Source organism: Peromyscus leucopus, chromosome 9 (genome assembly GCF_004664715.2).
Source record: "Peromyscus leucopus breed LL Stock chromosome 9, UCI_PerLeu_2.1, whole genome shotgun sequence".
In the NCBI taxonomy this organism is placed as follows: domain Eukaryota; kingdom Metazoa; phylum Chordata; class Mammalia; order Rodentia; family Cricetidae; genus Peromyscus; species Peromyscus leucopus.
Window position 1 is genome coordinate 58,443,084 of NC_051070.1, and position 14,922 is coordinate 58,458,005.

The 14,922-nt window shown below is 43.3% G+C and overlaps 1 protein-coding gene across 3 annotated transcripts in view; it reads right to left on the reverse strand.

Moving 5' to 3' along the window:
• The window catches only part of Kif13b (kinesin family member 13B), a 151,409-nt gene that overhangs the window by 95,263 nt on the left and 41,224 nt on the right, over positions 1–14,922 (reverse strand). For all 3 annotated transcript variants that reach the window (XR_005092167.1, XM_028884144.2, XM_028884143.2), the window contains exons 3-5: positions 6,169–6,181; positions 3,025–3,085; positions 1,342–1,434 (exon numbers count right to left, since the gene is read on the reverse strand). Coding sequence is in view for 2 of the 3 variants with exons in the window: in XM_028884144.2 (XP_028739977.1) it covers positions 1,342–1,434; positions 3,025–3,085; positions 6,169–6,181 (167 nt within the window). In the remaining variant the exon portion in view is untranslated. The remainder of the gene's footprint in view (positions 1–1,341; positions 1,435–3,024; positions 3,086–6,168; positions 6,182–14,922) is intronic.

A 14,922-nucleotide genomic window follows, 5' to 3' on the forward strand; every position in this document is an offset into this window, starting at 1 on the left:
ACTGGCCTCCTGCAGCAGTACCCTGAACAAACAATAATCTTCCTCTAATGGACAAGCATTTGCTCCACTGGAACAGAAATACATACTCATTAAAGACGACTCAGAAACCTGTTACACATCTTTAATACCAGCACTCCAGAGGCTGAGGCAGGAGGATAGCAAGATCAAAGCCAGGCTGGTTAGTCCCATCAAAAGAAAGAAGTAAAGGAAGGAAGGACAGATGCACAGACAGACCAGCAAACACAGACAAATGAAAAGGGGAAAGATTAAATCACCTCAGTCCTACCACCCAGAACCAACACATGACACTTTGGCGCAACCTGCCCCTCCCGGGACCGCACGGCTTTGTGACATTTGTGTGCTTTCGACCTCACAAGCCGCTGCTGTGCCACCCTGTCACCAACCTAAAACTAACGCTCTACTTCCGACACCCCAGGTCCTCCTAAAGTGAGCCCAGATAATTCGTCATGCCAATCCTAGGGAAGGGTCTAAAGTGTCAACAGTTCACAAAGAGGAAAGGATGAGGCAGAAAAGGCCCTTCTGGTGAGAGGCAGGGGCAAGAGGGGAACTGGCCCTGCCTGGCTCAGAGTTCCTGTTCTTTTGGATACCCCACATGATGTCCAAACCCACCAAAAACATTGTTCTATGAAAGAGCAATGTCCAGTTGGACAGGTCACATGATGAACTGTTTTAAATTGGTTTTCTCTCTTTAATTACAAAGGATAGAAGCCTAAAATCCTTACCAGTTATGACCAGTAAGATATTAACAAGTGTGTTCTTTTAAAAATATATTTTCTTTTAATTTTTACTTTATGTGTATGGGTGTTTTACCCACATGTCTATGCACCATTTGCATGCCTGGGGCCTGCAGAGGCCAGAAGAAGGTATCAGGTCCCCTGGAACTGGAGTTACAGATGACCGTGAGTCACCATGTAGGTGCTGGGAATCAATCCCAGGTTCTCTGGAAAAGCAACAAGTGCTCTTAATCACTGAGCCATCTCTCCTGCACCACAAGTGGGTTCTTCCTTTGTGGTATTCTCTCTATTATGATCCTTAAAGAACTACAATATATAGACACAGCCAATAATAAACTCGATGGTTGTAGCTCTGCAAATTATTAAGAAGAAGAAAATGGGAAGGGGGGGAAAATCAATAAAGAAAAGGGATTTTAGTCCTAATTTTATTGTACTGTTTTAGAAACATGCCACTGTCTAACTTAATCACCTACGAGACAAACTAACACAGGATAAGGAAACACAAGATAAGAAAGCACCCCAGTAAACATGGCTTCATCTTCATGGAAGGATGCTTAAATGTGGAGTAGGTGTTAGTTCATGTTACCTGTCTGCCCATAGGCAAAGATACAGGCATTGTAGCCATCAAATGCATTCTGAAGGATGTTCTCTCCAAGGCACTTGAAAACATCATCTTGACCTAAAGGACAGGAAAATGGTATTTTAAAGGCAAAGAACACATGAACAAATAAGAAATCAAACAAAACAAAACAGTCTGCTTATTTATCCCCAAACAAGATTTTTAAGCTTGAAAGCTTCTGTCCCACAGGTTATGTCTAGTTAGAGTGGAAAATCAGTAAAGGGTTCCCTGTAACAGATACTTGAACAAGGCCACCCAAATCAAGCCATGAAATGCAGAGAGCTCAATAGCTGCTTATTTTACAGTCCACGACTAAGATTCGATAATCTCTATTTATTGTATGTGTGTGTCACGTGTGTACACGTGTTGCCACCTGTGTGGAGATCAGAGGACAGTCGGTAGCAGTTGGTCCTGGAGATTGAACTCAGATCATCAGGCTTGGTACAAGCACCTTTACCACCTGAGCTGTCTCACTGGCCCTAAACATCTGAAATTTAAACTTAGGACCTAGACTTAGTGCCTGAATTCAACTACATACCACACTTTTACTCAAAATGTACTAGAGTTCAGAAAAATCATGCACGTCAACTCCCTTCTTTCCTTTCCCTCATGAAAATTTCAGGTTACATGACTTACAATTCATAATAGTTAGGACAGGGAGTGAGATCCTGGAAACAGGGGCTGGAGAGATTGTTCCTAAGTTAAAAGCATTTGCTGTTCTTGCAGAGGACCTAGGTTCAATTCTCAGCACCCACACGGCAGCTCACAACCATCTATAACCCTAGTTCCAAGGATCCAACACCCTCTTCTAGCTAGCTTCCATGGGCATCAGGCACATATGTGGCACACATACATGCAGGCAAAACAATCACGCACATAAAATACTGGAAGAACCAGATGCTGCTGTGTCTAGCAAAGGTGTTCCATCCACCTCACTTTCTAGTCAATTTACAGTTCGGTTGTCACACTTCTGAATTTGAATGATCCTTGGAGTCACCCCTGGGCCAATGAGACCAAAGGAACCTTAATTGTTTTTGTTAACCATGATCTTTCTTATAACAGAAGCCAATAAAATATGTTCAGTGTGTAAAAGCACTGCTTAGAAACATTCGACCTTGACAGTCAGGGATGCAAGGAACAAAGGGCTGTCACATAATCCTAAATTTGTTGAGAAATGGGAACGAGACAGTTATCTTTGGGGAGGTAGTAGAACAGGGCAAAAGGTACAGAGGAAAGACAGACAGATGGTCCTGCAGGCCTGGAAAATTAATGAGCACCACAGAGCTTTTAAGGACTAGACCTCGGGCTACCATGTGGGGCTCCTCCCCCCTTATATTAGGTCCCTCTGGACCACATCACTAACATTATGAGGGTCTGCATGCCTATAATGTAGCACCTGACCCCATTAGATAGATATATCTGAGATGATCTCATGAGATCCCATAGTCATAGTATTTATCATCTCACATTAAAAACATCTCACTGAAGTCTCTTGGTCCCCAGACAGCACAAAATCTTTCACAGCAAATGCTGGAAGCAGCTGCCTGGACAATGTTTAAAAGTTACACCAAATGATACCATGGTAGCGGGTGGAAAACACACCAAAACACCTCCACATTACTAACTGCACAGGACAGTGTGCTCAGTTACCTGCATACTTCTCTCGGACGGATTCATCCATGGACCAGAAACAGTGATCATAAGCAAATATCTGTTGCAGAGGGAACATAAAGGGAGTGTATTAAGAACAAAACCTTAATATCACAATTGCCATTATAATAATGCATAGCATTGTCAACCAACTTACTAGCCAGGCCTTATGGCACAAACCTGAGAGACTAAGGCAAGAGAATAGCTAAGTTTCAGGGCAGCCTGGGCTACACTGTGATCATGTTTCAGCTGTCCAATCCCTCAGACAAACACCATCACTTAATGTCAGAGAGTAGGGTTAGTGATGCATATAAGCCCACGGTGACTACACAGTGAGACAGATTTACCTTTCATGGAAAACACCTGCAATGGTAAATCAAAAGGAAGCTTGTGAGACGACGTGCACAATAGCAACGTGTGTGTGCAGCTATAAAATGAAATTTTTTACTGTTTGGTTAGTTGGTTTTCTAAAGCAGGGTCTTTAGAATTAACTAATTTAGTAATTAACTAATATTAGTCATATTCTCTCTCTCTCTCTCTCTCTCTCTCTCTCTCTCTCTCTCTCTCTCTCTCCTCTTCTCTTCCACTTAAATCTACCCAAGTTTACCAGCACTTACCTAGCACAACTTAAATCAAAGAAAGTAAATTTCATAGAAGTTTGGGACTCTTGTTTATAGAACTGAAAACTAAGATATAATAGTTCTTATTTACCAAAAACACTAAGTGGCTCCCTTTTCAGTTTTAGGAATTTTATAAATTACTACAAATACCTTCTAGGCCAAAGCTGCATAAAGTCAGTGATAATCACACTATCCATGCATGCTCCATTTGCAGATACCAACTAATGAACCAACAACTGTCAAGCATGTCCTGCTAACAGCTCTTTATGTAGCTATTATCCTCTCACTGTTTTAGAGCCCTCCCACTTTGTCAAACGTTGTACAGTGGACTCTGGCTTCCAGAGACTATGTTTGCTTCTCTTGGTAATGAAATGCTTTGCTTCCTTATAAAACCGTATGTTGAATAGTTAGGAATAAGTTTGAATGTAGGTTAGTGGTAAAGCACTTATCTAACATGTACAAGGTAGCAGGTTTGAGCTCCAACAATCAAGCAGATTAATTGCACTAATTTGTGGATGTAAAAGCTGGAAGTTAGATTTGGCACAGAGCAGGCCTTCCATCTGAGTGGTTTTCATGCTTTCCATCATAAGTAGCAAACACTATACTACACTATTTCTTGAGTTTGAGCTTTTTTGGTTTGTCTGTCTGTTTGTTTGAGACCAAGTTGGCCTCAAACTCCCAGAGATCCACACCTGCCTTTGCCTCCCAACTGCTGGGATTAAAGGTGTGCAGCACCCCATACCCATCTCCATTCCTTTTTTGATTATAAATTATGTAAGTGAACATACAAATCAGTGGGTTTCCTCTTGGCATTTGTGCCATTTCAAGCCTATGCCATTTTAATACCCCACCACTGTCTTCCCTTGTTCCTTAAATCAAAAAGGTTTTCAACAAAGAGAGAAGAACAAATATTCACACTAACAAACAAATTTCACAGAAAAATATAAAATAAAAACAGGGCTGGTGAGATGGTTCAGAGGGTAAAGGTGCTGGCCACCAAGCCTGATGACCTGAGCTTGATTTCTTAGGACTCAAGTGGTGAAAGAAAAACCTGATTCCCAAAAGTTGTCCTTTGACCCCTAAGTGCTTGACATAGCATGCACATGGCAGGGTAAGCATGCAAGAGTGTGCACACACAATAAAGTAATGAATTTTAAAATAAATAAATGAAGGTCTCCCATTTGCCAACTACACTTCTCCTCCAGAGGAAGCAATCTGTTACGGATGTGGGCTTCCCCTTCCAGGATTTGTCTGCAAAGCATTTTCTCTAAGCAGTAAGAACAGTTCACTAAATGAAACATAGCAAGTTTCTAATGCTGTGAAGTAGTTCCTCACATCTTTACTGGTCTCCAGCTTCTGTTCCAATAAAAAGCGAAATTAAGCCAGCACCTTTTCATAGTGAAAATGAGACAAAGTTCACAAACATAAGGAGACCAGTGTCATATTCAAGCACTGTTTAAAAGGTCACTGGGGATCCTAAAAGGCATGTCTACACATATTTCAGCAACAGTAACAGCACAGCGCTACAGCTCAACCACAGGCTGTAAAACAAAAACAAGTCCAAGAATGTAGACAAACAGAATTTCCTGGAAGTTCTAAGTAACTTCAGAGACTTGTCCAGTTAAAAGCAGCTCCATGCTGACTCAGAACCTATAAGAATAAGACCCACAGGAGCTCAGTGGTTAAGAGCATTTGCTGCTCTTGCAGAGGACAGAGTTCCCAGCACCTACATTGTAGCTTACAATCATCTGTAACTCCAGTCCCAGGGGATCCTATATCGTCTCAACTCCATGAGCACCAGGCATGCACATGGTACACATACATGCATGAAAGCAAAACACTCAGACATGTAAAATAAAATAAAGAAATCTTTTTTTATAAAAATTAAAGACCCTTGGAAGACAAAGAAGTCAATACTTCCACATAAAAGTTGGCTAGTGGGTGAAGGGGTCTGCCCCCAAGCCTGAGTTCAATCCCTGGCGTCCACATGTGTAAGAAAAGAACCAATGCCTGAAAGGTTGTCCTCTGACGTCTACACATGTGCTATGGATGTGCAACACACACACAATTTAAAAATGTAATTAAAAAATTTAAGGGTGGTCTCATAATTTGGTTCCAATATGAGATGCAAGCACAGCCCCTGGAGGAATATGGAGCCCAACACCAGAGTACCATCAGGACCCCATGGGTCTGGCAAAGAACTCCACTGCCTAGGAGCAAGATGAGTTGGATTGGCCCAGAGTGAGCACAGTATGGAACAATCAGTTTCATGCTAATCTATGGCACACAAGGAATCTGTGTTGGGTTGCTAGGAGACTGGGCAGAGCTGGCCAGAGTGCACTGCTCTCCACAGCCCTCCAGCTCTGTCTGTGCCAAGAAGCAGCTTTGGAATCATGAGACAGCCAAAGGCTTACACTGCTTTTATCAACCAGCAAGGAAGAGTTTTGAGTTTTGAGAAGAAAATGCCTAGTACTTCAAGGATATGCACAGGAATCTCTGTAAGCATCATGTGAAGAACTCTTACCTTTGGCTGGCTCCTGAGTTCCAGAGAGTGGTGTCACCATGAACATGAAAGAAAGAGGACAAGTGTTAGCAAAGAAGTGTAGTTTAGAAAAACTCTTCTTGAACAGTAAAAGACAATAAATGTAAGCAAATTTGCAATGAGAAACAAAATATTAGCCAGGCACACACGCCTATAACCTATGTGCAGAGAAGCTGGAGGCAGGAGGATCAGGAGTTTAAAAGGTCAGTCTGAGCTACATAATAAGTTCAAGATCAAATTCTGTCTCAAGGGGGGAGGAGGATGAGAAGAGGAGGTAGAGAGGGAAAGGGGATAAAAAGAAAAGAAAAGAGAAAATATTACTTCTGAAACCAAATAGTAAATGATAGGTAAATTAACACCAATGAGGGGAGGGAACAGATTACAGCCAATTAACTTGTCTCTCTCCAGCAGGAAGAAGGATCTGAGCACTGGGAGACCTTAGGGCAGGGTCTTAAAAATCCTAATGGCTCTGCCTCTGTGTTTTTGCTCATCCTGTATACATCTTATAAGTAATCCTTTTTGAAAGCTTGACTTCTGAGTCAGGTGCAGTGGCACCTCCCTGTAATCCCACGCACTAGAGAGGGGGTAAGTAAGAGGACTGTGGGTCTGATGCCAGCCTGGGCTTCATTAGTTAAACCCTACCTCAGGCTGGAGAGATGGCTCAGTGGTTAAAAACAATGACTGCTCTTCCAGAGGATTGAGGTTCAATTACCAGTACCCACATGGCAGCTCACAACTGTCTGTAACTCCAGTTCGACAGCTCAATACCCTCTTTTGGCCTCCTCAAGTACCAGGTATGGCATGTAGTGTATAGATATACATGCAGGAAAAATACCCATACAAATAAAATAATATTTTTAAACCCTGTCTCAACGACCATCCCCTCCAGCGGAAACTACCTGTCTTCTGATTTCATTTCTGGAACTTTCCTGAGCTCTTAAACAGCTGTAGTTTATGCTCTTATCTACCCAGATTTTTTTCTTTCCAGTGGACTTCTGTTGTAGCTCAGGAAAAAAGGTTACATTTAAAGGAACAATTACTTCCTTGCCAGTGAGCTCCTATCCACTGGGTCACTCAGTACACGCCCTCTTCACTTGCCAGGCACTTCAACCTCCCTTCTGTCCCTCTGTCTGAAACTGCCAAGAAAATAACTAAGGCCTGAGATCCAATGAAGAACTCCCACAGACCCTTCACTCCAGATCACTAATGGTTACTCTTGAACCCGGCTGCTTTCACGTGCTCCCTCATCACAGACATAAATACACATGCACACGTCTTTTTTCGTGGACCAATAAAAGCAGGCATGCCTTCCTCCCTGAGCACTCAAGTGCAGAATTCTAAATAACAGTCATGCTCACTTAAGTTCACACAATAAACTCAAAATCAATTTAAGGATAAAACAAAGTATGTTCTTTGGGTTTTTTGTTTGTTTTAAGATGAGTTCTCACTATGCCTCCCCAGGCTAGCCTAGAACTTACTATGTAGATCCAGTTGACCTCAAATTTACAGCACTCCTGCCTTAGGGCCACAGTAGTACTGTCGTTAAATGCAGGAACCACCCCTGACCTAAGGAAAGTCCTCCTGATTCTGGAGGGAAACACGAATAGTGACACCTGGTTCTTCTCAGAGAATCCAAACATCCAGCCTAAGCTTGAACAAATACTAAATACAAATGCCCCCACTAGTTGTCCACGTGCTTTCTTGTCCCTTTGTCTCATAAGATTTTCTTCTAAAAGAAATCTGATTTTTATGTGTACCAAATGACTTGAGACGAAGACAATAAAGGTCTAATAAATGGTGACAAGTATCTGGTAGATTAGGGTAACACATCCAACAGGACTAAGATCTTAAAAGAAAATCTGTTTTTCTAGATATGGGGGAGCTTCCTGACAAAAAGCCCTAGACTGGTGAGATGGCTCAGAAGGTACAGGCGCTTGCCACCAAGCTGAGGACCTGAGTTTGATCCCTAGGACCCACGTGGTGGAAGAAGAAAACCAACTCCCACAAGGCGTCCCCAACCGCCACACATGGTCCATGACATATGCACCCTCCCTCACAAGCACATAATAAATAAACGTAAAAACCATTTTAAAACCTTAGATCTATAACACAGGTCACTGACAAATGTCACCAATGTTAGAGATATGTGTAAGCAAAGCAGATTCTCACCTGTGAACAGAGTGGTTAAAAATGCAGCCATGTGCCGGGCGGTGGTGGCGCACGCCTTTAATCCCAGCACTCGGGAGGCAGAGCCAGGCGGATCTCTGTGAGTTCGAGGCCAGCCTAGGCTACCAAGTGAGTTCCAGGAAAGGCGCAAAGCTACACAGAGAAACCCTGTCTCGAAAAACCAAAAAAAAAAAAATAAATGCAGCCATGTATCTGAGGTGTCTGCAGGCCAAGGACACTTCACAGATATGCTAATGAGTCCAGATTTAGAGATGAGACATTTAAGATTCAGATAAGTTAAAGGACCAGCTAATGTAGCCCTGGGTCTTCAGAGCCCCAAGTCCACCATCTTCCTCCACGCTGACCAAAATGGCTGGGATTTAAGAACCCATGAGCCACACACTAACCAACACTCATGTGAACAATGGCACCTGCCTATTCCCTCTATTCTGTTAATCTATAGCCTGGATGGTTTTTTGACAACTTGACACCAGCTAGAATTATCTAGGAAGAGGACCCTCAATTGAGAAATGCCTCTATCAGATGGCCTGTAGTCAAGTTTGTGGGGGAATTTTCTTGATTAACGATTATGTGGAAAGGCCAAGCCCACTGTGGGTAGTACCTTCCCTGGGCAGGTGATCCTGAGCTGTATAAGAAAGCAGGCTGAGGAAGCCATGAGAAGCAAGCCAGTGAGTAGGCAGCATCCTCCATGGCTTCTGCTTCAGTTCCTGCCTCCAGGTTCCTGCCTTGAGCTTCTGCCCTGGCTTCCCTCAGGGATGGACAACAACTGTAAACCGTCAGGTAAAATAAACTCTTTCCTCCCAAGTTGCTTCCGGTCATGGTCTTCATCACAGAAAAAGAAATCTATTTAAGACACCATACCACAGGGTTCCCAGGCGGTGTTTTATTATTTAATGTTTATATGAAAATTCTTGTCTTTTCTGATAACAAAAACATACATCTAGTATAATATTTCAAGCTTAAATAAAATAATTTTTAAAAACCTTTTAAAATCACTTCTTCCTAAGAGACAACCAATAAATATCAAACTGAATATATGACTCACTGCAGAAAAATCCACAGACTCTCCTGAATTCAAAGCAGCCAATAAAAACAGAAGCAAACAAACCAGCGAGTCAATACAGTGCTGCATTTCCAGCTAGGGAGCCTGGGAGCCACAACAAAGCTCGGGTAACCTGCATGGTCACGGGACAGCCCAATACATAATTACAGCTCCTTATAAAAGGAAGTAGATTAATTCATTAAACCAGACCCTGTCAAACAGGGAGCTGAAATCCCATGGAGCCACAGCTCACCAATCCCAGGATCCCTGAAACCTCAGTGAGCCTCATCGCTACAGACACTCCTGAAGCAAAGAAAAGCAGCCACTTCCTGACCCGTCCAAAGTGCTGGCACAAAGCACGTCAGCCATGGCCTTTACTTCCCAGCTCTGCTGAATTAATTTTCTCGTTGCTTAACTTCATTTTTAAGTACTTTCAAATTTACAAAAATAGTGTATAAAGAATTTCCACACAGACTTGCTCAAGCTTCCCTGCCTGCTGATGACTTATAGAACCCAGTTACAGTGACCAAAGTCGGGACAGATCTATCGACATACAACCTATTAAGTAACAGCCAGTCCTATCCAAAGTTTGCCAACTACCATCACTGGTGTACTTTTCCTGCTCCAGGTCTGCTGTCAGGATGTCTTCTCCATCCTAGGCCAGTTTGGCTATGACGGACACCTGGAAACACTGGCCACTTTGTCTGCAGATCATCCCTCAGACCAGTTGCCTAATGTTCCTTCATGACTCAAGTCAGCCTGTGCTTGGCAAGTATCCACACAAACAGCAGATGACCCTGTGCACACATCCCACCAGGAGACATGAGATGTCCAGGGCTTACTCTGCCTCGCTGACTAGGGTGTGAGGCTTTCCACACTCTAAGGTTACCATTCCTCCCTTTGTCCTTGATACTCATGTAGCAGGAAAAGGCTTGGAGACCACGCAGAACCTCTCTCTCTCTCTCTCTCTCTCTCATGACACTTCCAACCATGAACTTCAGCATCCAGATGTAACTCTTGCCTGCAGTGACAATGTCTCCCAAGTGATGAGCAGACAGCCACAGCACTGGAGATGAAAGTGCTAATGATCCAGGTGGATCAACGTGGAGTTGCTGCTGTTCTGGAAGAAGTCAGTTTGGAAAACAACACATGATGGGCTGCAGTGGGGGCTCCTGTCTAGCATGGGCAAGGCTCTGGATTCCATCGCCAGCACTGCCTAAACCCCACATGCGAAGGCTGAGTATTTCGGGAAGAAATTGGTATCTATGATAAACTATCATCTTACGCTTTTCTACTGCTCTTGTTAGGGGGCCTATGCTCAAATAATAAATCATACCATGAAAATAAATCAAATTACACTCCTTATCTCTAGGCTGGCAAATATGAAGACATTCATTGATGATTTTTATGTATACTGATAATCTCTGGGAATGTTTCATTAATACCTTTGACAATGACAAAATAAAATTGATACATGATCTAAAAGTAATTCACACAATATTACATATGCTTAAGACATAAACAAAGGTAGGCAGTGGTGGCGCACACCTTTAATCCCAGCACTCGAGAGGCAGAGGCTGATGGACCTCTGAGTTCAGGGCCAGACTGGTCTACAGAGTGAGTTCCAGGACAGCCAGGACTACACAGAGAAACCCTGTCTCAAAAAAAACAAATTAAAAAAAAAAAAAAGACATAAACATTTCAGAATGAGTTATAAACCAACCAATTACCACTGTCAACCAATAAATCCAAGCACCATCACCTCTTCTGTCCTCCACTGTTATGCGTGTGTGTATGTGTCTGAGAGAGACAGACAGACGCACTCACTCACTATATATGCCCAGACTTGCTTCTCTCCTCCACTGTTCTCTCTCTCTCTCTCTCTCTCTCTCTCTCTCTCTCTCTCTCTCTCTCTCTCTCTCTCTCTCTCTCTCTGTGTGTGTGTGTGTGTGTGTGTGTGTCACTATATATTCCTGGTTGACCTGGACTTGTTATATAGGCCAGGTTGGCCAGGAACTCACAGAAATTTTCCTGCCTCTGCCTCCTGGTGGCTAAGGTTAATTAAAGGCCATACTACCATCCTGTCCACAATCATCTTTCAATTCTAAAGGTTTAAGCTACTGAAATGATCATTATTAGGAATATGCAGAATCTTTGATTTACAAGATCCCACTCTGACATACTCTGAAAAGCATACTCATCACAAGGAGCTTGAGGCCTGTAGAATGCTTGTCTAGCATAAATGACGCCCTGGATTCCATCCTAACACAGCCCTTTAGGCCTGTAACACATCCCTAAACTCCCAGTACTCAGGAGGTGGAGGCAGGACCAAGGTCATCCTTGGCTACATAGGGAATTAGAGGCCAGTCCCTTATGAGAGCCCGTTTGAAGAAACAAAGAAAGAAAACAAAGAGCTCATTTCAATCCAGCCGCCATCAGTAATGATGCTGTTTCCTCTTTGGGACTCACTGGCAGTACCAGCAACCAAGCACAGTCTATGATGACAGTGAGCTTTCTCTTGTCACCCCTCCCCCAACCTCCTTTCCACACAGACTAAAGCTGACAGGACTAAAACCCTGTACTGAATGAACTCACAGGTGCTTCTCAACCTTCACAGGCGGGTCTCTGTAAGAAGTTTGGATATCATTACAATCCCAGTCCACTTCTTCCTCAACATCTGGAATATTCCATTCAACTGAAGAATATTGAGCATCACTGATAAAGCTTTGAGAATGGGATGCAAGAGGCCTCATACCACCAGCAAAATAATCAAACTACTGGAACTCCACAGGACCTTGCAGGGAAAACTACAAGAAGAGGGACTTCTCTTTAATGTACAAACAGTCAACGCTGTTACCAACAGCCTGGTTCCAGCAATGGATTATCTAAGGAGAGCAGAAAAGCTGGTTAGGATAACACATAGGAATGAGACGCTTCACTGGGTTACTTGTTCAGCTCTGTACAACTCCTCAGAGTGCGTGTGCGTGTGTGGACATGTGTATAATGCAGGGAATTGAACTCAGGGTCACATGCATGTACCTTAAGCAAGTATTCTACCACTGAGCTACATTCCCAGCCCTGGACAACCCTTCTTATTTACAGTAATGATGAACAGTAAACATCAATAAGATCCATTGCAACTCCCTATCAGTGCCGCCTGCAAAGCACCAGACCCACAGTTTCCCCAGACTTCCCTCAGACTCCCACAGACTGTCCCTCTACTCAGGCTACCTCAGCACTTTTGGATTCCATGTTCCCACACCCAGACAAGGCCACGCTGCCACTGCTGCCGCCATCTGACCGCTCTGCCTACTTAAGGCCTCCTACAGAGCAGAAAAGTGAAACCGAACCACCTCCCTCAAGGATCCATCACCCACACCAGACCAATGACACAAACTCCTCCACTGCACCCTGGCCATCTGTCTCTTTTTTTAAGAAATTAATCAGTTAATCAATCAATCAATCATGTATACAGTGCTCTGCCTGCATGTATGCCTGCAGGCCAGAAGAAGGCACCAGATCTCATTATAGATGGTTGTGAGCTACCATGTGGTTGCTGAGAATCGAACTCAGGACCTCTGGAAGAGCTGCCGGTGCTCTTAACCTCTGAGCCATCTCTCCAGTCCCCAGCCATCTGTCTCTCAACAGCAGCTCTGACTAGTGTCATTTGAGGCAGCCTGTGAACCTCTAGAGAACAAGCTACTTCTTTTATCAGAGACCAACACAAGCTTCTGCTTGCTCAGTAAATACCTCCTGCACTCTGTAGGCAACCTGGCCCCTGCCACCATTTCAGTACCCAGCTTTCCTTCACCCACACAGCGCACACACTGCCTGCTCTGGGATATATGCATGACTGTGTCCGCCTGGAACCTGAGAGGCTCTTTACCCATTTGATTCTCAACTTAAATTAAGTAAATGAATTAGATTAAATTTCCCCTAGTCGTAACTATTCCTTAAACATCCCTGCTCTGACCCTCTCAACACATCACAGTATCTATGCAGAACGGACCTTTCGCCGCCATCCCTCCTTCCTCAAGCCACCCGGCAACAGTAAGGCAAAGGAGAAATACAAATTCCACAGTCAAAAACCAGGAGAGGGTTAAAGTGAAGGTCATGATGCAGAGACAAAATAAATAAAACATTTTAAAGGGGTCAGAGTGAATGCACCAGGGAACCCAGAAAAAAGAGAAAGACCCTAAAAACAAACAAGCAGCAGGTGTTGGTTTGAAAGGCTTGGGCAAACCCCTCCTGGCTCCAACTGGCCTGTAAAAATTCAGGTCACCACCTCTAACACACAGTCCTTGAAAAAACTTCTTTAAATCAAGAAGACTGTTCAACAACCTTCTAATAGAATCTTTTACCTATACAAACCACACTGGCTCAGAGCAGAAGAATAGCCAAGACAATGACTATGGACCCCAGCTTGTGTATTTTGTAATGATAAGACTCTGGACACAAGGAAATCTTGATCTATAAACTCCATAATTTCAAACTCATACATCTAAGAATACAATCACTAATTAACTCAACAAATCACTGACAAATCACCATGCCAGCAGAAGGGGTGTACATTCATTACCCAGGGCTGGAGAGACAACTCAAGAGCACTTGCTGCTCAACCCAGCACCTACATCAGGTGGATCACAAACACCTGCAACTCCAGCTCCAAAGGATCTGATGCCCTCCTCTGGCCTCCATGGGCACCTACACATAAGTGAATATATATTCACAAATACATACATAAAATAAATAAAATCTTTTTAAAAATAGCCATGGTCTGCCTTCATTATAAGAAGGTATAAATTTGTCCAAAGAATATTGATCAATTTTCGGTGCCTTTTATAAAGCAGATAATGAGTGATGCACATTCACTTGAGTAACTACAAAATCAAATGACATCACAGGTTTATACAGACATTACTGGAACTTTCTGAACTCTAAGTAGAGGAAACTTGTAACTTTTACTTCTTTGAGGGCTCGTGGTGTCCAAATGTCTGAGTCTGTGCTTCCCTCCTTAAATGGACTAATGTGACTAAACTTCTTGACGGGACTGGAAAAACAATTTTTCACCAAGTGACATTAACTAACTCTTCCAAACTCCCAACTCACCCTGCACCTCAATTTCCAAAACAGTCCACAATGCACTGTGTCTAACTCTTACAGTACCAACTCTTGAGTAGGAAATTGGAAGGTTTCACATCGGAAAATTGGGGTTTCTAAATTCTCTTGACATTGAGAAAATCTAGCCAAGTTCCCCCACAGCAGCCACAGCTACCACATCCACCAGGTCCTGTAGGAGACAGGCTCCAGACCTGCCTCAAAAAACAGGAAGTTTCCTTTTTCTCAGATAGCAAGAAAGCATAAGCAATTCACTCATTTCTACCCATGAAGAGGATGACCCTACAGCGCCCACCTGCCCAGTAGATAATCTGATACTCTTTAAAGCCTGGCTAGGGGTGTGGCTCAGCTGGCAGAGCGCTTGCCTGGTGTGCACTAAGCTCTATGTC